This window comes from Schistocerca serialis, chromosome 2 (assembly GCF_023864345.2).
Source record: "Schistocerca serialis cubense isolate TAMUIC-IGC-003099 chromosome 2, iqSchSeri2.2, whole genome shotgun sequence".
Lineage (NCBI taxonomy): Eukaryota > Metazoa > Arthropoda > Insecta > Orthoptera > Acrididae > Schistocerca > Schistocerca serialis.
The window spans coordinates 55916491-55939020 of NC_064639.1; the positions used below are offsets into that span (position 1 = coordinate 55916491).

General features: G+C 40.9%; 1 protein-coding gene across 2 annotated transcripts in view; it reads right to left on the minus strand.

The window, feature by feature from the left end:
* The window catches only part of LOC126456757 (uncharacterized), a 783002-nt gene that overhangs the window by 180409 nt on the left and 580063 nt on the right, over positions 1 to 22530 (minus strand). Inside the window, exons 5-7 of one of the 2 annotated variants that reach the window (XM_050092504.1) lie at positions 20696 to 21021; positions 6744 to 6815; positions 471 to 694 (exon numbers count right to left, since the gene is read on the minus strand). In XM_050092504.1, the coding sequence (XP_049948461.1) occupies positions 471 to 694; positions 6744 to 6815; positions 20696 to 21021 (622 nt within the window). The remainder of the gene's footprint in view (positions 1 to 470; positions 695 to 6743; positions 6816 to 20695; positions 21022 to 22530) is intronic. The other variant, XM_050092505.1, reaches the window with a different exon arrangement.

The window sequence follows — 22530 nt, forward strand, 5'->3', positions numbered from 1 at the left end:
GACTATGTTCTGTTATATCATTCGCCTTCTCACCAAATTTGCATATCAATATCTTTTCAGTTGTCACACAAGATCTGGATAAAAACAGCATTTAAAAAGGCTCTAAATACAGCATTTGCTCCTGAATACTTATATTAGCTATACTAGTCACGATTCAACAATGGAAGACTAAGCCTGCATATTATGACAAAAAAACCGATGTTAGTACTTCGTGTATACTACGTCTGTGAACTTTTATTGTTTGAATATTACTAACAAAGACTTATGATAATTCATCCAAGTGGAATATAAATGAACATACTAAATTGCAATGAAAGATATTTAAAAGGAAAGAGGAAGAGTGATACTTCTGTAGTTACATAACTGCCACTCCACTTCTGTCACTTAGCATTGGTTAACATAATATATTTTCTCAAGGCAAGTCCTACTAAAATAAACAGAATTTTTATAGGTTTAACGAAGAGACTAACCGAGGAGCTTCAGCAAGCCATCGAGCAAGGCGTGCAAAGCATTGGCGAGTGAGAGGAAGTGAGAGGTGAGGCGGCCTCGGGCCGTGATGACGAGGAAGCGCAGGGAGAGTGCGAGGTCGGCGAGCAGGTCCTCCTGAGTGCGTTCTGTGCCCTTCTGTAGCAGTAGGCTCAGTCGCCACTGGTGTACCTGTCCAGGGAAATTGATGCTGTCCACTTCAAATTCCCTGTAGGATAGCACAAAATACAATTATGTACCTACAGTTTGATTCACTCAATACATTTTAAAATTGTGAGGATTATGTAAAACTTCAGAAAACTGAATTTTCATGTTCAAAGCTAATAAATCAGACACCACATGAATGTAGGCCATTTATTAATTTGTACACTCAGTAGTGTAGATATAAACTAATACTAATACAGTTAATTTGACTGCTACTAACTTTACTGGCAACAAAGACATTAATAATACTAAATACAAATGTAGAGATGACAAACTACAACTATCTCCAAAAAATATGCTTTGGTCTACACTTTGGTGGAACACTTGCTTGATTAAAAAGCAACTCTAGTCTGTGTAATCTTAAACAGTATGTTTTAAATTAAATGCTTGTGTATTTTGTATGTTAAATTGTAAAGTTATACACGATATGTACACTTCAAACTCCAGGATGGTACAACAACAACAACAACAACAACATGAAAAAGATATGTCAATGAAACAATCAGTTTTCAATTTTCAAAAATATAATGTAACCAGATATATAAAAAATCTACTCATCAAGTGGTGGATGTGGAACACAAGCATATAAAGATTAAGAAAATTTTGCCAGCTTCTGACCTAGTGGCGCCTTCTTCTGGCAAAAGGGTTGAATGGGATGGAAAAGGAATGAAGGATAAACACTGGTGAGGTTTAGGTAAAGGAACAGAGTTCGGAAAAGTCATCCAGAACTGAAGGTCAGGGGAGTCTTACCCAACAGGATCAGAAGGGAAGCACGATTGTCGGAGAGCTTAAAGGGGGAAGATAAGATAATATACAGGGCACAGATTACTTCCAAAATATCAAGCACAAGGTAATAAGAGCAGAAAGCTATGTGCACTGTACGTGATAGAGATGGGACGGCGACGGCGAAAAATAGACGAGTCAGAAAATGAAAGACATAAGAAAGCTAAAAGGGAGTGAAGACAGGAATAGTTGCTGAGACCAAAGAAATTAACATATATTATGTCCAGACGACTGGCGAGAACCGAGGACACATTGTTAATGCCAGTTACCGTCTGTACAGTTCTGAGAAACTAATGCCGTGGGAAGAATTTTCCTCAACAGTCAGTCTTTTCTACTCATCCTGGCCAGTAAGTCTCCCCTGATCGAGGGTTCTGCGTCACTTTCCCAAACTCTCCCCATTTTCTAAACCTCGCATCCTTTTTCTCCACTTCTCTTCCTTCCCCTCTGACTCTTCTGCCAGAGGAAGGAGCTGCCACATGATAAGTAAATTTTTTCTCTCTCCACATACATAATATTTTCAAATATGAAAAGGGCATACATAGAGCAGATGTCGAGTCGCAGACAGACACAATGCTACACTTTCATCTTTCAGACAAAAAAGTGCTTCTTCAATAGTAGGAAATAAACGCGTGCGCGCGCGCGCGCGCGCACACACACACGCACACACACACACACACACACACACACACACACACACACACACACACACACACAAATCAAATAAGCACAACTTGCATAGAAACCATCTATGATTGCTCAGGTCTGAATGTGCCAGTCAGGCCGGCCGGGGTGGCCGAGCGGTTCTAGGCGCTACAGTCTGGAACTGCGCGACCGCTACGGTCGCAGGTTCAAATCCTACCTCAGGCATGGATGTGTGTGATGTCCCTAGGTTATTTAGGTTTAAGTAGTTCTAAGTTCTAGGGGACCTATGACCTCAAAAGTTAAGTCCTATAGTGCTCAGAGCCATTTGAACCATTTTTTTGTGCCAGTCGGGTCTGAGCAGCCACAAACTCTATGCTATGTGAGTCAAGTGTGTGTGTCTTTTCTGCTTATGAAGCAGTACTATTTTTTCCAAAAGTAAAAAGCGTAGCACTGTGTCTGTCTACGGCTCAACACCTGCTCTATGTGGCGAGTAGCAATCTATCCTTTTCATATATACATTCCGTATGATGCGTAAGTGCTCTCCAGAGTGTAAAAATTTTGTGATCATTTATTTTTACGTGACAGGTAAAATGTGACACAGTCTACTACATCCCATTCCTAGTGCAACTGCTGTCAGAAAGGCGATGTAAGACTCACCATCCCGACAATAATAGTTTACAGGTTCCTTTCTGCTTAAACTTTCCTGATTTTTTTCATATTTATAATAAAATATATTCTAGAATCTCACTACAGTCCTAACATAACTTGAACCTAATTCCATGTGTATGACATTACTCAAAACAAAGTCTTTTAAGGAGTACCGTGACTTAACAATATTATCTTCTAGTAAGTGCCTCGCATTTTCTCAGAACATAAATTATGTGTTTATCTAAGTTACCCTTACATCACTTGGCAGATAATTTGAAATTAAAGCAATGAAAACATCTAGATCACCAGATGGTATCACTCCAATCTCAGACAAGGAAGGAAGCAACTTACACAGAGATAATTAAAAGTACAAAGCACCAACTCAGTTCACAAACTATAGCAAAACAACATTATCTCTTTAGCTGAATCCATGTTAATGTTAAGAAATGGTCAGAGGATCTACAAATTTTATGGCACAAAGATAAATGTTTCATTATACATAGTCCACATCTTGATGCCCCACTGTGTGTACATGACTGTGCACACACTGGAACACAAACACTTATACAAAAAAAAAATTTTAAATATTTTGATCACATAGTCATCACTTTTTTAAACAATTATAAGCCTTCACTTTTGAATGACCTTATGATTCCAGTGGCCGCACAACTGAGAACACGGGGTATCTCGACTAAGAATTTGGTTTCGACAGTAAAACAGAAAAAAGAAAACTATCTTGAGCTCTCCTATTTCTCTCAAATTTGTAATCTGACAACTTCGTGTTGAACAGCTTAAGGTCCATATCATCCATAGCTGATTACACATTTCCTTTGTAATCAATTATGTAGCATAACTTCAAAATAACAGTCAGTAGTACTTCATTGGCTTATTTAATTTTCCATTTGTGTTGTTTTCCCACCACACATTCTTTTCGAATTTTCTTACCCTCGCCTTTCTTCCGCCTGTTCCAAGTTTAGTAACTCTATTGCCTTATAGTTCACTTCATTTCATATTTTATTGTGCTAATATCCTTTTTTTAGGTTCGTTTTTCCTCACTTTTTGACTTTCATTTTTTAGATCTCAGTTGCAATCACATTTCTCATCTATTTTAGAATTTTTAAATAATTACCTCAAGCATTTTTACTCCTGCCAATTCTTGCGGTACATATTTCATTATCTACACTGTATTTCCTGCATGTCAAATCTTTTGCTCTCAGCTCCTTCAAGTCTATTTCCTACAACTGTTTTTGTATTTGCACCTGTTTATATAGACATTACTGCTCTGCATTTGAACCTCTCCTTTTTTTTGTCAGAATGAATGTCATACCTAGTAATCATCTCTTCTTGTGCAAATACATCATTTCCCTTTCAAAACTCCACAGTCATGTCTTACTATTCTATAACTACCTGTCCTTAATATTATTTCCCTGAGTCTAGCTTTAAGGACCTTGTATCTGGGTTGCTAAGATCAGCCGTCTGTGGTACTGATACAACACATTCTCCATCTAATTATTTTATGTGCTGAACTACACACAGCTTCTATTCTCATATAAAATATTAAGATGGCCTGCCCTCAAATTCACTGGTATGATAATCAGAGACACACCAACAAGTTAAATGTCATACTATAAAGCTAAGAACCTTGTGTTTGGTTTCCACCAGCAGCTGAGAGCCCTTCCCTGTACCCTTTAAGCCACCACTGTTCGATTCCATTCATCTTGTGTAAACCTAGTCTGGCTATCTTCATCGACCTGCTGTGCCCCTCAAACTTAAAACTACACAACCAAAACTGTAGTGTCATAAGCTGGTGCACTGTTCACTGTTTTCATCAACTAGGTTAAGGTGTCAGACAAAATAAACTGTTCCATACAACCATTTCAGTAAAAAATGAAGCAAACATCATAAAATGGAATCCTTTAAAAAATGTGATCTAATAATCATGGAAGAGACCCAAGTGCATTGAAAGGTTTCAGATTTATTATATAATGGTAAGACAGGTTTTATAACTCTATTTTAAACTGCAAAACATTTCCAAGGACAGATGTGGACTCTGACCATACGAGAAGTTGAACAGAACAGATAGTGTCTCAAAAAGAAATTATAAAATGAACATTGACAAATGTCAATTTAAATCGAGCAATGCTTAGGGAATTAGATTAGGAAATGTGAGGCTAAAACTGAAGAAACTGCAGAAAGGTAGATAGGAAGCTAAGGAGATGGCAATAAATGAATTAAGAGGCAGGGTTTGTTAACAGTTTCAGGTAATCTCTAACTGAAATGGTGTAAACAAATATGATATGGAAAAAAAATAGGTTCGAGAGATGACACAGTGAAGATGGCAGAGAATCGATTAGGCAAAATACGAGGTATGACAGAAATTCTTGGATAACACATAAAGAATTGAATTTAATCGGCAAAAAGAAGTGGGCAAAAGGGAATACAGAGTTATAAAATGCGAGAGTGACAGAAAGTACAAAATGGCTCAGGAGGATCGATTAGATGAGAATTCCAAACTTATAGAACCATGTGCATGACTGGGAGAAAGATGATGAGGCCTGTGGAAAAACTAGAGAAGAGTTTGGAGAAAAGAAATGCAGCTATACGAATATCGAGAGCTCAGACTGTGAGCCAGTACTGTGCAGAGAAGGGAAAGTTGAAAGGTGGAAGCAATACGTAGGAGGGCTTTACAAGAGAAGTGAACTTGAAGGCAATATTACAGAAGGGGAAGAGAAAGCATATGAAAATGATTTGCCCTGTCAGTGTTCTGCACACTTTCTGCCCATATGCTTTGTACCCTTGAGACTGCCCCTGTTATGCACCCTCCTACTACAACTTACTCCAAACCCATCGTGGGTAAGGCTTACTTCAGCAGGAGCAGAGCCACCTTTGAAACAGTGATAACTGTGAAACAATTGAAACACAACCTCCCTTTGGCTTTAATGTTGCCACAGCAATAAAATTAATGGAAACAAATGTGTGATGGATATTGTATGTTAGCAAAGTGCACCTGCAGCACAACACTGGGCACTCTGGACCCTGTTTCACTGCCATATGATTCAAATTCTTGATTGCAGTACACTGTTTTATATTCTCTTTTGATTTCCCCCTCCTTTTGTGTCTGCTAACTGATAAGCCAGCTCTGTCCTTTCCATGCTCTCCCAAAACAATTTTTTAAACTTGTTCAGTTCTTTAATTATTTTATTGCTTAACTTTACAAATCTCTCTTCCATTCCAGCTACAGGTTATATCTTTTTTTTCTTTTTTTTCCTTTTCCATCAGTTTTTCCTGTTTCCTTTTCATGATCTCTGTGCATATGACCATGTATTCTTTTTATTCTCACATCTCTGACATATCAAACAGTATTTTTTCCACCTGGCTGGATTACAAATTTTGTCTGTTGCTATCATTTCATCCTTTATTTCAGTGTTGTTCTTTCCTGCTGAGTCCCTGCTAAGTTTCCATGTTGTGTGACTGCCCTGTCTTAACTTTGAAGTTTTTTTTCCTGTATGTCCAGCACCTTGACACAATGTGGTAATCAAAGTTCTGTTCACATTTAGTTTATCATAATTCTGAATAATTTATTTGCCAAAAGAGAGAAAGAGCAAGCTTGTAGCATTAATGTCCAAGACTGGATATCATTATTATATCAATAATAACAACGTAAAAAAATTAAGGTATTCTACTGTGAAGTCCTACATGAAGAAAGTATATTGTAATAACAATAAAAATAATAATCTGACAAGCTAATACACAGAAAGTAGTAGTACTAGTACTGATATATTTTGAGTTGTCTGAGATAGGTTTGAAAATGAGAAGGAGATTAAAGTCTTATCATGCACTTACCACAACCGATTATTGATTTAAGAAAGGAAATTATGAAAAGTGAACTTTATTAACAGTCACATCTGCTGATCAGTTATAACACAACAGTTACTTGTCCATCACCCAAACAGTTACTGCAAAGCAAACAAGCAACATACCCCCGTCGGCGAATACTTTCCAACTGAAGTGTGTTGAGTTTCTTCGGCTTTCCGTATTTATCCTTGTGCAAGCTTTGTTGGTTTGGAAGAACAGGAAAAGGGAGAAAAAATGAAAGATGTATAAGAACACAGAAGAAACAACTAATTAACTAGCATCATGAGATGTTCTAATACAGGGCTGCATATGGATATCAACCTTTTACAAGGAACTTACTGCTTTAATAAAGAAATGCATGAACATTTACTATTTATACTAATTGCTGTGACAATATGGAGGCTATCAAGTTTGATGTGTTGCACACCATGCTGAAACTGTAAACACACACACACACACACACACACACACACACACAAGTGTGCATGCACTTATACACATTTCACTACAGTATCTTTTAATATATAACTACAACAATGGACCTTTTTTTAACTGTAAACTGATCAGGTAAGTGTAGGGAACGGGAATGTAGAATTTTCCATGCATACCATCCTAATATATTCGTTCCTGGTCTATAACCAAAGCAGCTACCCCAACTAGATCAGCTACTTCTCTAATAGAAAGCCACTGCAGAGTGAAAATCTTTTCAGAATGCTAAAACACATGTGAAACATAAATTTACAATAAAGGATACATGGTATGAAAACATTAAATTGTAAGTAATGGAGTGGAATGACTTACTGCTACATAGTCAAGGAAGTCCAAAGACTTTGCACAGAATGACATATGCAAATTCACACTGGTTACATGCTCAGCCCACACACAAGAACTAAATACTAATTCACTATTTGAACATCACATTTTTGTGATTATGATTGACAAACTGTATTAGACTGCATTATGGTACTGACCATTACAGAACCCTAGGCACCAGTGACTCCGCCCCGAAAATGTCTCATACATATATATAAACTCTAATAGCTCTCTGAACATAAACAGAACACAAAATTTGGTAGTATTCATAAGAGAAAATATGCTGTCTATTAAAAATCATCAAAATTTTAAATATTTCTTTTCTAACTTTTGCTCTCTTCTTCCCACCAACTTTTGATATTTAACTCCTGCTACAAATCCATCAGACACTGCCGGAGCATCTTACAAGCAGGAGATATTTCAATTACGATAATTATTACCAGAATCAATTTCAGAACAATATAGGGCACACAAATGACAATGAACAACAATGCTATCTGTGGCATTAACTTAATAGACAAACATAAGAGTGGTGGAGAAATATTGAACAACGTCCTATCCCACAGCTGTTTACAACTACCAAATGCGTTCATGGGGAGTATTTTGAGAAACAACAGAGATCAATAAATTTAGCATTACAAATGATTAACTGGTTTCATATTGGGAGAATACAATCCAAGACCACCATTTAAAATTCTCCAAACTACTTAGTAACAATTTTCCTGACAGATTGAAACTGTGTGCTGGACCGAGACTCGAACTCAGAACCTTTGCCTTTCGCGCGCAATCGCTCTAACGACTGAGCTACCCAAGCATGACTCACGCCCCGCCCTCACAGCTTTAATTTCACCTCGTCTCTTACCTTCCAAACTTCACAGAAGCTCTCCTGCAAACCTTGCAGAACTAGCACTCCTGGAAGAAAGGATATTGCGGAGACATGGCTTAGCCACAGCCTGGGGGATGTTTCTAGAATGAAATTTTCACTCTACAGCAGAGTGTGCGCTGATATGAAACTTCCTGGCAGATTAAAACTGTGTGCCGGACCGAGACTCGAACTCGGGACCTTTGCCTTTCACGGGCACTTAGTAACAAGTCTAGACATGCATTGTCCTGTTATAACAACCATACAAATCATCCACTCGTTTTTGAGCTCTGTAGTAACTACATTTGTGGTAATAATTATGGGAATGAAATATGCCTGCTTTTGTGAAAACAAAATTCTTCTTCATCCTTTAACCAAACATTTTTCAGCACATCGATGCAGTCATCAGTAGGTCTTTATTTCACACCTGAAAATTTTTAAAGGTATTTAAACAATAAGGATGAAATATCAGGCCAAAATATATTTTGCATCACTACTATGATTTGAATTATTACATCAAAATAAATTAGTATCTGCTGTAATTTGAAATAAAATTATTATTCACGAAAAGCATAAAAATTGCAATAGTATCACCAACGAGTTCATGTCTAAGTACTCATGTAAACAAACTGTCTCTCCTTGTCTGCCTGTCTGTTTCTTTAATATCCACCAATTACTACATGTGATCATTTTTGTCAATAGAAACAATAATTTCTTTACATATCCTGCATATGATAACTTGTGTTTATTATAACTTTTACATATTTTTGTCTGTAATATGAGACTGCTCCATTAGTGAAGTTTGAAGTCTGCCACATTTAGGGTATACAGGCAGCCACTACTCTGTATACAATTATTTAACCCCACTTATACTGTCAATAAATAATATATATGTACCATACCTACGACACCACCAGATGGTGATCAGTATGACAACTGAAACCCCACGAAGAACCAATAAATCATTTCAGAGCACTTGGTTTGTATTCTTAATACCATAATTTCTGACAGCTACAGAGCAGCCCCATGTCACAATGGAAATAAGAACAACACAATTAAAACTTTAACTTTCAGATAGAAAAGTTGTAGACCTGTAATAACATGTTTGTGTAAAGGAACCAAGAAGAATTTGTTTGTCCACAAATCGGTGATTAAAAAATGCACTCTCCGGCTGCTAGACAGTGATAACATCTATGACAACGATAAAAGATAGTGAAGCCAGAGACGATTATTAATGAGCAATCCAGCACACACTAATTAATTAGTAGCTGTCTATCTGTCGAGATCTGAAAGAGAGTAGACACGTGCGAAAAAGAAAATGTTTGCACACCGAGTATCATTATCCTTGTGAATGTATTATGCAAAGATTATGTGTGAATATACATTCAGGACAGTTTTAAAAGTTATTTGACTATCTATTTACGAGTCCACAAAAATCCATCGTAACAATTTTGGACGGTTGTGAGGACCCGGAAAGACAGCAGCAGTAATGGAGGGAAACACCAATGTGTCACCACAGCACTGAAGAGGTAAAAAAAATTATTTCAAGAAGGGACGTAAGAACATCATTTTTAAAATTTTTCTAACTACATATTCATAATGAAATCTTAATATTCACTCTTCATTTGCTACAGTGACTGCTCAGATAGCCGAAACCCCATCTGATAACATTTTCCAGAATAATTTTGAAAAAAATTAATTTAACTGTTTAAATAATACAGGGTGATTCAAAAAGAATACCACAACTTTAGGAATTTAAAACTCTGCAACGACAAAAGGCAGAGCTAAGCACTATCTGTCGGCGAATTAAGGGAGCTATAAAGTTTCATTTAGTTGTACATTTGTTCGCTTGAGGTGCTGTTGACTAGGTGTCAGCGTCAGTTGATGCTAAGATGGCGACCGCTCAACAGAAAGCTTTTTGTGTTATTGAGTACGGCAGAAGTGAATCGACGACAGTTGTTCAGCGTGCATTTCGAACGAAGTATGGTGTTAAACCTCCTGATAGGTGGTGTATTAAACGTTGGTATAAACAGTTTACAGAGAACGTCAACTACCCGAGGCGATGGATCGGCCGCCCGTGACAGAGCACTTCATCACTGGCCTCCAAGAAGCCCTGATCTTACCCCCTGCGATTTTTTCTTACGGGGGTATGTTAAGGATATGGTGTTTCGGCCACCTCTCCCAGCCACCATTGATGATTTGAAACGAGAAATAACAGCAGCTATCCAAACTGTTACGCCTGATATGCTACAGAGAGTGAGGAACGAGTTGGAGTATCGGGTTGATATTGCTCGTGTGTCTGGAGGGGACCATATTGAACATCTCTGAACTTATTTTTGAGTGAAAAAAAAACCTTTTTAAATACTCTTTGTAATGATGTATAACAGAAAGTTATATTATGTTTCTCTCATTAAATACACATTTTTAAAGTTGTGGTATTCTTTTTGAATCACCCTGTATTTCCCTCATCATTTCCAAATCCTTTTTCCCAATAATTTCCATACAAGCTATAGGAACTCCACAACAGGCTGCAGATGGTCTCCGAACACCAATTTAGGGTAGCATGCATCGATTCACAGCTGTAGGAGGAACAGTGGAGTTAGTTTGTGTACTGAGGAAACATCCGTACACAAATTTTGTCACACTGTGCTTGGCTGATAATTTGGATATGATGTAGTTGAGCAGTTTCAATACTCTGTGATCTAAAGAGTGACTTCACACATCAACATTTCTGGGATCATAGCACTGACACTACGAGCAAGGGAGATGGTGCAGCGGTCAGTACACTGGACTCTCAAATCCCATACAGACATATTAATTTAGGTTTTCCATTGTTGCTCTAAATCATTTAAATAAAATGCCAGGACAGTTCCTTTGTGAAGGACACGCCCAAATTCCCTCCCCATACTTCCCCCAAACTATGCTCATACTCTGTCTCTGCTGACAGTATCACGTAGATAACTGATAGCATTGACATTTAGCAGTTCTTCAGAGGTCTTATGGGAAGATGACAATGCAGATATGTATCACATATAGATTTGACAAGATACGGTGTGAAAAGTATAAAAAATATATATATAATGACTCACATACACTTTTTGCGAGAGGTAATATGCGAAACATAAATGGTGTTTTAAAAAGATTCATTCTATTTTGGAAGGTTTCAAATTTTACACAAATAAAGATACAAATTTGAACTTATGCATGAAAACTAAAAAGTTACTTTGGCATCGGATGTAGGCTGCCAGTAATTGTGGTAAGCAGGAGGGGTGTCTGTGGCGAAGCTAGCTCTCTCACTCGTTTGTTATTCGATGTGTCTTGAGGTGAAGTAGCAATAACACAAAAAAGTCATTTTGTATTTTCTGTACCTATAAATGCAGCTCAGTTATTTCATATGCAGTCTGACTTGCATTCTGTGTGGGGGATACTGGAAGCAGTGGAACAGAACAAGCAGAATCACTTACGGTCACTTCCAGCATCCCTCACTGCCAAAGTCGAGTTACACTGCACGTGTCGTACAAATGTAGCAAGTGATGAGCAGCAGAGAATGTGGTACTGCACCTTCTGCAGCTCAAAGCATTCTGAGATGGCACCGGCAGGTTTGAGACACTCGCTGTTTCTCTAAGTGAAAATCCATCAGTTGCCTCCGTAGAGAGCGCATTCAAGAGTGTTTCAAACATAGCCTGTGGAAATCTGCTCATCACGGCAGATGGGAGTTTGCCATTCCTCGTGTGTCTGTTTGACTTTGTTTTGTGGTTATGTTTCTGTTGCAGATCATACAGATTTAATGGTTAAAAGTCCTGCATTGTGGTGATAAACAAAACTATGTAGAGTTTTTTGGATTCTTTACAGGTATGAAGATGGAGGATAACATTTTATTTTCACTTTTAGTGTCAAGTGATGAGGCTGCATTCCATTTACCTCAAAAAGTGAACTGGGTATGTTAACGATCAGATTTTCTCTGCTATTGTGAGAATGTGACATTAAGTGTTGTGTTTCAACAGGGTGGTGCACTACCACACCTATACCAGCATAAGAGTATTTCTTATTGTGGAACTTTCTTTGTGGTGGAATGGCCTCTAATGGTACCCAAATCTTGCACTGCAGCATTAGTCTCAATGGTTGCTTGGCCTAACAATTTTTTCTTAATTGGGCAAGACTTTATTTATGTGCCTCTCATTCCAAAACTTGTGTGAATTGTGATACTGCGGTACAGCCAGACATGCTCCCAGTCTTTGGGATGAGTTTGGCTATTGTCTGGATGTTCACTGTATGTCCAGTGGAGGGTACTTGTGGATAATTTGTGGAAGGTATACAGAAACCTTGATCTCAAATGTAGCTGTATAAAGCATCCCAAGGATTTATGTGCAATATACATGATAAACTTTTGTAAAATAACACGGTTCTTTCAAAATAGAAAACTTTTCACTCACAAGTGTACATTACATGTATCCCAAGTTTCTACCTTCGTTCGTGCAGAAGATGTAGTCTCGTAAAATCAGATGAATCTTTTGGAACACCGTGTACAATGACTTGTTCAATGCTACTTGCTGTACATTCATCATTCAAGCTTTATTCAGTCATACCTACTTCTTCACACAGTATTACACGCACAGTATAACTTGGCACTTTTGTAGGTGTTGTTGGGAGCATAAGCACACAATTTTCACGTATCTTATAGAATCCTGAATGATCTGAAGCCCTCGGACCTTTACCGGTTCCTTCCTCTCAAAAAAGTGCAAAGTTTATTGAGCATATAGTACACACATGACCACATTTTCCTTTATGCTCATAACACTCAATTGTTTTCAATAAATTCTTAAATTCTGTGATTTAAATTATTTCAAAGTCAGCGCTAATAATGATGAAATATAAAGAAAAAAAGGAATAAGATGTAGAAAAAGTGTACAATGAAATTAATAAGAAGAAATGAACTATGATCAAGCTAATTTATGTGAGAAATTCAGAGTCACATGTTAAGTTTGGGGAAAGAGGATAGTTCTGTGGAACATAAGAAACAAATACATAATAATACAGATTTTACAGCTATTAACAATGAACATGACTTGAATGTGTAACAAAATTACACAGTTCACAGTAAATATTAGAGCAAAATTAGGATACGACAAAATAGAAAATGGCACGAAAGTTTTTTTGTTGCTCTTGTTAACTGTGAGGGAAAGCTGGTAGATCTATAAGCTGAGTGATTGCAGCAAAACCTCAGCCAAATATCGAAATATTTTTACGATGAAATAATTTGATACCATTTTGATCGACTAATTATTAGAAACCCAAAACAAAGACAATGAACTGATGATAACTGTTAATCCTGTGTTTTGCTTCTAAAATGTTAAGAAAAATTTCTTAATACAGAGATCACACAGTTTCCATTCAAAGAGAAATTCTTGTATCTCATTTAATTTACAGTTGGAATTTGACACTACCAAACAGCTGGTGTTAATGCATTTGTCTCTCAACACTATGCACTGTACTGATAGCACACTACGATATCCCTCAATCTGTTACATCAAAATGAGTGGCAGAGAAAGAAGAATGAAAAATAGCAAAAACGATAGTTCTCAGTGTGGTCTCATCTGTAGTACGGTCGAGGCATTCTAGAAGAATCGTTACGAGTGCCCGGGGCGAGACCGGAGCCGAAGCCTATCCTCAGTGACCAAACGACCCACGTGTGGGTTAACTTCTAAGTGCTTATCGACAAAAGTATTAACTTAAAATTGTGTCACGGCTGTTCTCTGTTTTGGTGCAGAACTTCCCTACACGAGAAGATGTGGAACGACATTTGGTGAAGTTCTGGTCTTACGTTAAATCAGTAAGTGGATCGAAACAGCATATCCAGACACTCTGGGATGATGTTGGCATTGAAACAGAGGATGACACGCGTAAAGCTGAAATACTAAACTCCTTTTTCCAAAGCTGTTTCACAGAGCAAGACCACACTGCAGGTCCTTCTGTAAATCCTCGCACGAACGAAAAAATGGCTGACATCGAAATAAGTTTCCAAGGAATAGAAAAGCAACTGAAATCACTCAACAGAGGAAAGTCCACTGGACCTGACGGGATAACAATTCGATTCTACACAGAGTACACGAAAGAACTTGCTCCCCTTCTGACAGCCGTGTACCGCAAGTCTCTAGAGGAACGGAAGGTTCCACATGGTTGGAAAAGAGTACAGGTAGTCCCCGTTCTCAAGAATGGTCATCGAGCAGATGCGCAATCTCTGACATCTATCTGTTGTAGAATTTTAGAATATGTTTTATGCTCGCGTATCATGTCATTTCTGGAAACCCAGAATCTACTCTGTAGGAATCAACATGGATTCCGGAAACAGCGATCGTGTGAGACCCAACTCGCTTTATTTGTTCATGAGACCCAGAAAATATCAGATACAGGCTCCCAGGTAGTTGCCATTTTCCTTGACTTCCGGAAGGCGTTCGATACAGTTCCGCACTGTCGCCTGATAAACAAAGTAAGAGTCAGCTGAGTGGCTGGATTGAAGAGTTTTTAGCAAACAGAACACAGCATGTTGTTCTCAATGGAGAGACGTCTACAGACGATAAAGTAACCTCTGGCGTGCCACAGGGGAGTGTTATGGGACCATTGCTTTTCACAATATATATAAATGAGCTAGTAGATAGTGTCGAAAATTCCATGCGGCTTTTCGCGGATGATGCTGTAGTATACAGAGAAGTTGCAGTATTAGAAAATTGCAGCGAAATGCAAGAAGATCTGCAGCGGATAGGCACTTGGTGCATGGAGTGGCAACTGACCCTTAACATAGACCAGGGCTTCCCAACGTGTGGTCCGCGGACCCCTTAGGGAGCCGCCGGCTCTTTCTAGGGGGTCCGCGGCCACCTTTCACCAAATCGTGTAAAATAATGAGTAAAATTATTGAATAGAAATGTGAAAATCAAATTCATCACAATTTTTTATTTTCATGTGAAAAACATGTGTACTTTTACTTTGGGTCGTATCCCCAAGCAGCCTTTGTGGTTCTTAAGTGAGAACGCATACACAATTTAGAGCCGGAGAATATGGCTTCTCTGATCGACTGTTTCGCAACAATATTGGGGTCGTTTGTGCGCCGGCTCGGGGCGCTAGATGTGCTGTAACCTTTTACGCATGCTCGGAGCGATCTTTGTCGACCAATCACAGCGCTCGCTGGCACGTATGCGGCCCCAGGCATCATTAAATGTTAAACTTGCTTTGTCAGTGCAATATCTTGTGGAAGTGGAATAACCGAGAAGCGTAAGTACAACGAAAGCTCTTTAGAAATGGGCTTTATGGAGCCAAAGGAGGGTAAAGCTCAGTGTTTAATTTGTGCGCGAGTCCTTACGAACAGTTCAATGGCTCCAGTTAAATTGCCGTCATTTTGAAGGTACTCACCCGGACTTCCATGCTAAACACATTGATTTTTTCAAAAGGAAGAATGCTGAACTAGCTGCTTTTCAGCATTGCATGAAAACTCATGCAAAAGCAATTAATGAAAATTTGGGTGTGACGGTGATTGCCCTTGCAGGAAGGTAGCTCCAACGTGTGAAATGTCAATTACCAAGTACTTTAATCAGGCTATGGTGTGTTGAGCAAGGGGAGTAAATCCACTAGTAAGAGTCTGGATACAATGGGAATTCAAACTGGATCGTTAATTTCAAGTTGTTTTCATTCATCTCAAAACCAAAGACTATTGATACTTCGGGGGGGGGGGGGGGGGGGAGGGGGGTGGCATTGGGAACATGGCATTTGCATTAAGAAGCTTTCAGTTCTCATGGGTTTCGCTCTGAAATTTAAAGTTACTGTGCTCTTGACTGACTAGGGGTCCGCCATGGATTTTCGACTGAGGAAGGGGTGCGCCAGCTGAAAAGGCTGGGAAGCCCTGACATAGACAAATGTAATGTATTGCGAGTACACAGAAAGAAGGATCCTTTATTGTATGATTATATGATAGCGGAACAAACACTGGTAGCAGTTACTTCTGTAAAATATCTGGCAGTATGCGTACAGAACGATTTGAAGTGGAATGATCATATAAAATTAATCGTTGGTAAGGCGTGTGCTAGGTTTAGATTCATTGGGAGAGTCCTTAGAAAATGTAGTCCATCAACAAAGGAGGTGGCTTACAAAACACTCGTTCGACCTATACTTGAATATTGCTCAACAGTTTGGGATCCGTACCAGGTCGGGTTGACAAAGGAGATAGAGAAGATCCAAAGAAGAGCGGCGCGTTTCGTCACAGGGTTATTTGGTAAGCGTGATAGCGTTGCGGAGATGTATAGCAAACTCAAGTGGCAGACTCTGCAAGAGAGGCGCTCTGCATCGCGGTGTAGCTTGCTGTCCAGGTTTCGAGAGGGTGCGTTTCTGGACGAGGTACCGAATACATTGCTTCTCCCTACTTATACCTCCCGAGGAGATCACGAATGTAAAATTAGAGAGATTCGAATGCGCACGGAGGCTTTCCGGCAGTCGTTCTTCCCGCGAACCGTACGCGACTGGAACAGGAAAGGGAGGTAATGACAGTGACTTCGTCAGGGCTTTTTCACAACTGGACTGTGCTCGGCATTTTTACTTCTACTGTGTCGTCCAGCCTGTATCTTTGCGTTCCAGTTGTAGGCTACGAGTGTCATTTTTTTATTTACCATGCCTGCACAACTTCCAGAGAGACCTTCGATTCGAGACGTCGAGTTACAGTGGCGGAGCGGCACTCGGCTCTCTCGGGTACTGACTTGACTACGACGGCTGCAACTCGAGCACCCGCTCCCTCATCTGCAAAGAGTTGGACGGGCAGGAGGCAGCCTGGGAGGCGACAGTCGAGACACGTAGTGCCAAGCTCACCTTATAGTAAATGCGGGTGCAGGGATTTGTTTGGTTATGTTTGAAACTATTCTTACACTCTTGTCCAGAGGTAGATGATTACGGACCACGACGGAGCAGTTGCACGCACATTTTGAAGCACAGGTGCACCTAACAGCTGCCTACCAGTACTGTAAGTTCTTTCAGCTGAGGGAGCAACCGACTCGAACAAACACAACAGCGATCAGCTAAATTGCAGGTCGTTAGTAGACAATGCAGGTTCGAGTGCTCTTGTGGGCTTCCATACAGTGATGCTACGGTATGTTCCACGATTCCATTACTCAAAATGTGCCCGAAGCGCGCATTCCTTCTGCAATATTACAGTTCCCCAACCCAATAAGAGATTCGCAAGACATTCTAGATGTCGCAGTGATCGACTTACAGTCTCCGGCCATCGCAGTGGTTCAGAAAGCGCGCAACACGGACAGTCGGGCAAAGGTCCGTCTCGGCAGCAGCCGCCTGCAGCGTCTGAGCCACGAGTCCCAGTGTTACGCGCGTGGTCCGCTTACTGAGTCCCACACTGGAAGTTCGTACGGTTTTAGGTAATCATTTGCACAGGACGCCACCATCGGCACAGCCCTCACACAGTTCCGAGGCGATGAAATTAGACACAGGTGCTTCGCTTATACTATTGAGTAGGTCTACTTCTGATTTACTAGGTAGCTCACGGCTGCGAAGCCTTCTTTCCATCCTGCCAGTGATATTCCTGTCGATAGTCTGCCAGTGACCTCCTTCAATACGACAAAAACAGTGTCTTTTCAAGTACTGTGTCGCTCCAGTTGCCCAAACATATTTAGAATTGAGCCCTTTGACTTGTTTGGTCTTTGAATTCGAGACAATGTATTGCGCGTGACTTTACAGTACTCGAAACAGAGTAAATCAATTGTGTGACAAGCACAGGCAGTTGTTTTGAGGTTAACGTTGTTCTCGAGGACAAAGCTCGGCCACGATTTTGTCGCACAGCCAACGCGCTATCGAGGTGCACGGGAGCTTCCATGGCGGCACGACGCTGCTGTCGGTGGCATCGACAAGCCGTCCCACGCACTAAGTCTCCGCACCGATTTTTAATTTACGGTCAATCCTCAAACTGTGGTGGCCTCCTTTCGTGGCGACCTTATGGAGCAGGGCCGGTTATTTTCCAAAACATATTTCAACGAAGCATATTTGCAATTGCCGTTGGATGAGCAGTACAAATGTTTGATAATGAAGCTTCTGGTTCCACGCCCACGGAACATTCGTCAAATTTGAAGTGTCTCTTCCAGGTGCTTTCGGTTGGTGGCCTCGCGTGTAACAACGAAAAAAAATCTTCATTTTTCAAACGGAGATTTTGTATTTAGGTCATTGTACTGTCCTCTGGGAACGAGAAACATTTATTTATAGTTGACATGAAACGTTTCTGTAATAAAACGAACTGTTATTCTCTGCACACAAGAATGGTTCAAATGGCTATGAGCACTATGGGACTTAACATCTGAGGTCATGAGTCCCCTAGAACTTGGAACTACTTAAACCTAACTAACCTAAGAACATCACACACATCCGTGCCAGAGGCAGGATTCGAACCTACGACCGTAGCGGTCGCGCGGTTCCAGACTGAAGCGCCTAGAACCGCTCGGCCACAACGGCGGGCCTGCACACAAGAGTACGTAAAAATATAAATTATCTCCCTGTGATGTATATGAAAAACAGTATCAATATTCCATGATAATGACTCTGTATTTTGTAGTAAAGATACTGACAGTAAAGAGAAATAGATTTTCGTAATCTTTTGACTCTGATTTGAATTTCCTAAAAGGAAGACGTTCATAGAGACGTATGTATCTTGTAACGTATTTCTGGTAAATATATATTGTTATAGATAACCAAACCACTTATTTCAGTAGCATTAGCATAGCTAGATATATCAAAAATGAAATGTGTATTTTTCATAGATTAATAACGCGCGGTACAACGCGAGTTGCAATTAGAATTGTTGCCTGTCATTTGCAAGACAGCAGATTCTTTTTTAAATTACTCCGATGTTCCTTTTGCACGGTCCATAGTGTGCCAGCATGCGTTCCAATATCTCAAGGATGCGAGCATGCTTTTCGTTGTCTCTAGGTTGCCCTACTCACCGATCGATGTCTCATTCAATTTGTCGTACTAGTGGGAGACTGGAGCAGCGCAGTTCTTCCGAGCCTGTTCCGCCGAGGACAGTGCAAAAGTTGCAAAGGTGAGCTATTTTATTGTGCAATTATTAGTATAAACTCCTTTACAGGCTCCCAGTTGTTGTCTCGTTTACTTGTGGGTACAGATTCAGTCTTTGGTTCCTCAAAGGATTACTGTTTCTAGGTAGATCACGTCGCCTGGTGCAAGTCTTTTTAGCTGCGACTTGCTCGTCGCTCAGGATGATGTTATGACGAAGATAAAACACCCAGACGCGGAGCGGAGAAAATCTCCTATCCAGTTGGGAATCGAACCCGGGTCCCGCAGACGGCATTCTGCCTCGACGAGCACTCAGCTGAGGCGGCGAACGTGCGGAAAGGTTTGCGGCGTGACTACGGCCGCACAATGGGAATTAGCAGACTCTGAGCGCGGAAAGGTAGTTGGCTAGGTTCGGAGACCCACAGTGACGAGAGTGTGCCGAGGACACCAGGTATCACGCATCCATTCTCACCACGGACAACGCACTGGCTGACGGCCTTCACGTAACGACCGAGAGCGGCGTCGTTTGCGCAGAGCTCCGAGTGCTAATAGACGAGCGTGAAATAACCGCAGAAACCAATGTGGGACGTACGACGAACGTATCCGTTAGGGGAGCGTTAACGGGCTACGGCAGCAAGCGACCGACGCGAACGTCTTTGCTAACGGCACGACACCGCCTGCAGCGTCTCTCCTGACTCGAGACCGTACGGGTTTGACCCCACACGGCTAGAAAACGGTGACCCGGTCAGACGAGGCGCCGATTTCAGTCGATAAGAGCTGACGGCAGAGTTCGAGTACGGCGCAGACCCCACGAAGCCACAGACCGAAGTCGTTAAAGAGGCAATGAGGAAGCCGTCGGTGGACGGTGTTTACACGGAACTGACTGGGCCCTCCGATCCGACTGAACCGATTATTCACTGGAAACGGTTATACGTTCGGTCACTCGGAGACCACTCGCAGCCATTCGAGGAATCGACGTTCGCAAACGTGTCACCGGGCCACAATTTGTACGCTATTAGTTCGAAGAAGGTTCTGGAAAATTGGAGCAAACGATCTGGCCACCCAGATCGCCCGACACGCGTCTGTCGAACATTTATAGGATATATTCGGAAGGTCAGTTGGTGCACAAAGTCCCGCACAGGCAACACTTCAGCAATTATGGCGGCTGTCCGGGCAGCACGGCAGGGGACTTGGAAAGACTCGTCTCGTCTGTGGCTGCCGCGTCAAGTTGTCGCACTACGCCGGGAAAAAGAAGATCCGGCACGGTATTAGGAGGAATTCGGTGACTCTTGTAACTTCAGTGTAAATACTTAATTTAATGAAATGTGGAGGTGTGGAGCAGAGCAGACTCACCCGCGCTCGCGGACGGCCTCGAGCTGCTTGCCGCTGAGGCGGCGCGGCTCGCCCCTCGCGTCCACCGCGACGGCGTCCAGCTCGTCGAAGGCGGGCGCCACGAACAGGTCCCGCAGGTTGAGGTGCGCGCCGCGGTGCGGCCGCCGGGGCAGCGACACCGACCCGTCGGCCGGGGGCGGCGCCGGCGCCGGCGGCGGAGCCGGGGGCTGCTCGCCGCCCCCAGAGGCCGCGGCGGGGGCGGCGCCGCCCAGCTCGCCCGCGCTCGCCACCGGCGGCGGCAGCACGATGGGGAACGTCTTCCAGTGGTACAGGAACTGCTCGGCCACCTGCCACACAGCCCACCCACCTGCTCCTGTTATCTGACTCTCTGAAATTCTTCAGCTAGCACGGATAATGTACAACGAATGGAATGTTGTATACAACTTGTACAGTGTACAGGCACCTGGCTGTGGCTCTAAAAAAACAACGAGAACGAAATTACAGTTCACGAAGAAGCGAAAGTTTAAGGTTGCCACGAACGATGTATTAGGTCGGTACATACGTTCGTATCCTTTTACCGTAAGTTTAATAAACTTCTGAATTGCGAGGAACCCAAACAACCCTTACAAATCAACATAAATACCCCAATAAAAACCAAACCTAACAAACTAGACCCTCCAACTTTCCAAGAAGTAGAAGAAATTCTTAAAGAACAAAAAAATTATAAGGCATGTGGAGAAGATCAGGTTTTTGTTGAAATGTGGAAATATGCAAGTGACACAGTCAAGACCTCCTTACACAGGGCTCTAACAAAAATTTGGGTAACAGAACAATTTCCCGAACATTGGACCACCCACTACACAAAAAGGGAGATAAGAGCAACCCAGACAACTACAGAGGAATCTCTCTCCTAGATTGCACATATAAAATTCTATCCAAGATCCTATATGAAAGAATCAAGGAGCAATTAGAACAAGAGTTAGGGGAATATCAGGGAGGTTTCAAACCATGGAGAAGCTGTGCAGAGCAGATAATTACTTTAAAATTGATTATGGCATACTACAAGAAACGGAACAAACCTCTGGTAATAACATTTGTAGATTTTAAGAAGGCATATGACTGTCTCCACAGACCTTCAGTATTAAAAATTTTAAGAAATCTAGGACTCCATCCAAAACTAATTAAAATAATACAACTCACTCTAACCAACACCAAATCAAAAGTGAAGTTTAGAGGAGAAATTTCGGAACCATTCCTCATAAAAACAGGCTTAAGACAAGGTGACTGCCTATCACCATTACTTTTCAACTGTGCACTGGAATACATAATGAGAGAATGGTACAAGGACAATCCAAAGATGATAAGAATTGGAAGTGCAAAAGATGATATTAGCTTAAACTGCTTGGGATTCGCTGATGATCTTGCTCTCCTAGCCAACACCGTTCAAGAAGCCAGGCAACATGTGAAATCACTACAAGAAATAGCAGAGAAAGTAGGCCTTAGAATATCATTTGAAAAAACGGAGATTATGCTAACTGATCCACCACTTGCAAACAAAATTACAATAGGAGAACAGGAAATCAAAACTGTTCATAAATTTAAATATTTAGGCGAAATAATAACATACAATCTAAATGAGAAGCCATCATGGCAAAATAGAATAAAAAAACTGAACTATGCAAATTACATTACCAAAACTACATACAATAAAAAAACCTATCTATAGATGCAAAATTAAAATACTATAAAACAGTTACACAACCAGAAATAACATATGCACCTGAAACTATCTTCAAAACAACTAATACAGCAGAAATTGACAGAATACTAAAAATAGAAAGAAGAATAATTAAGAC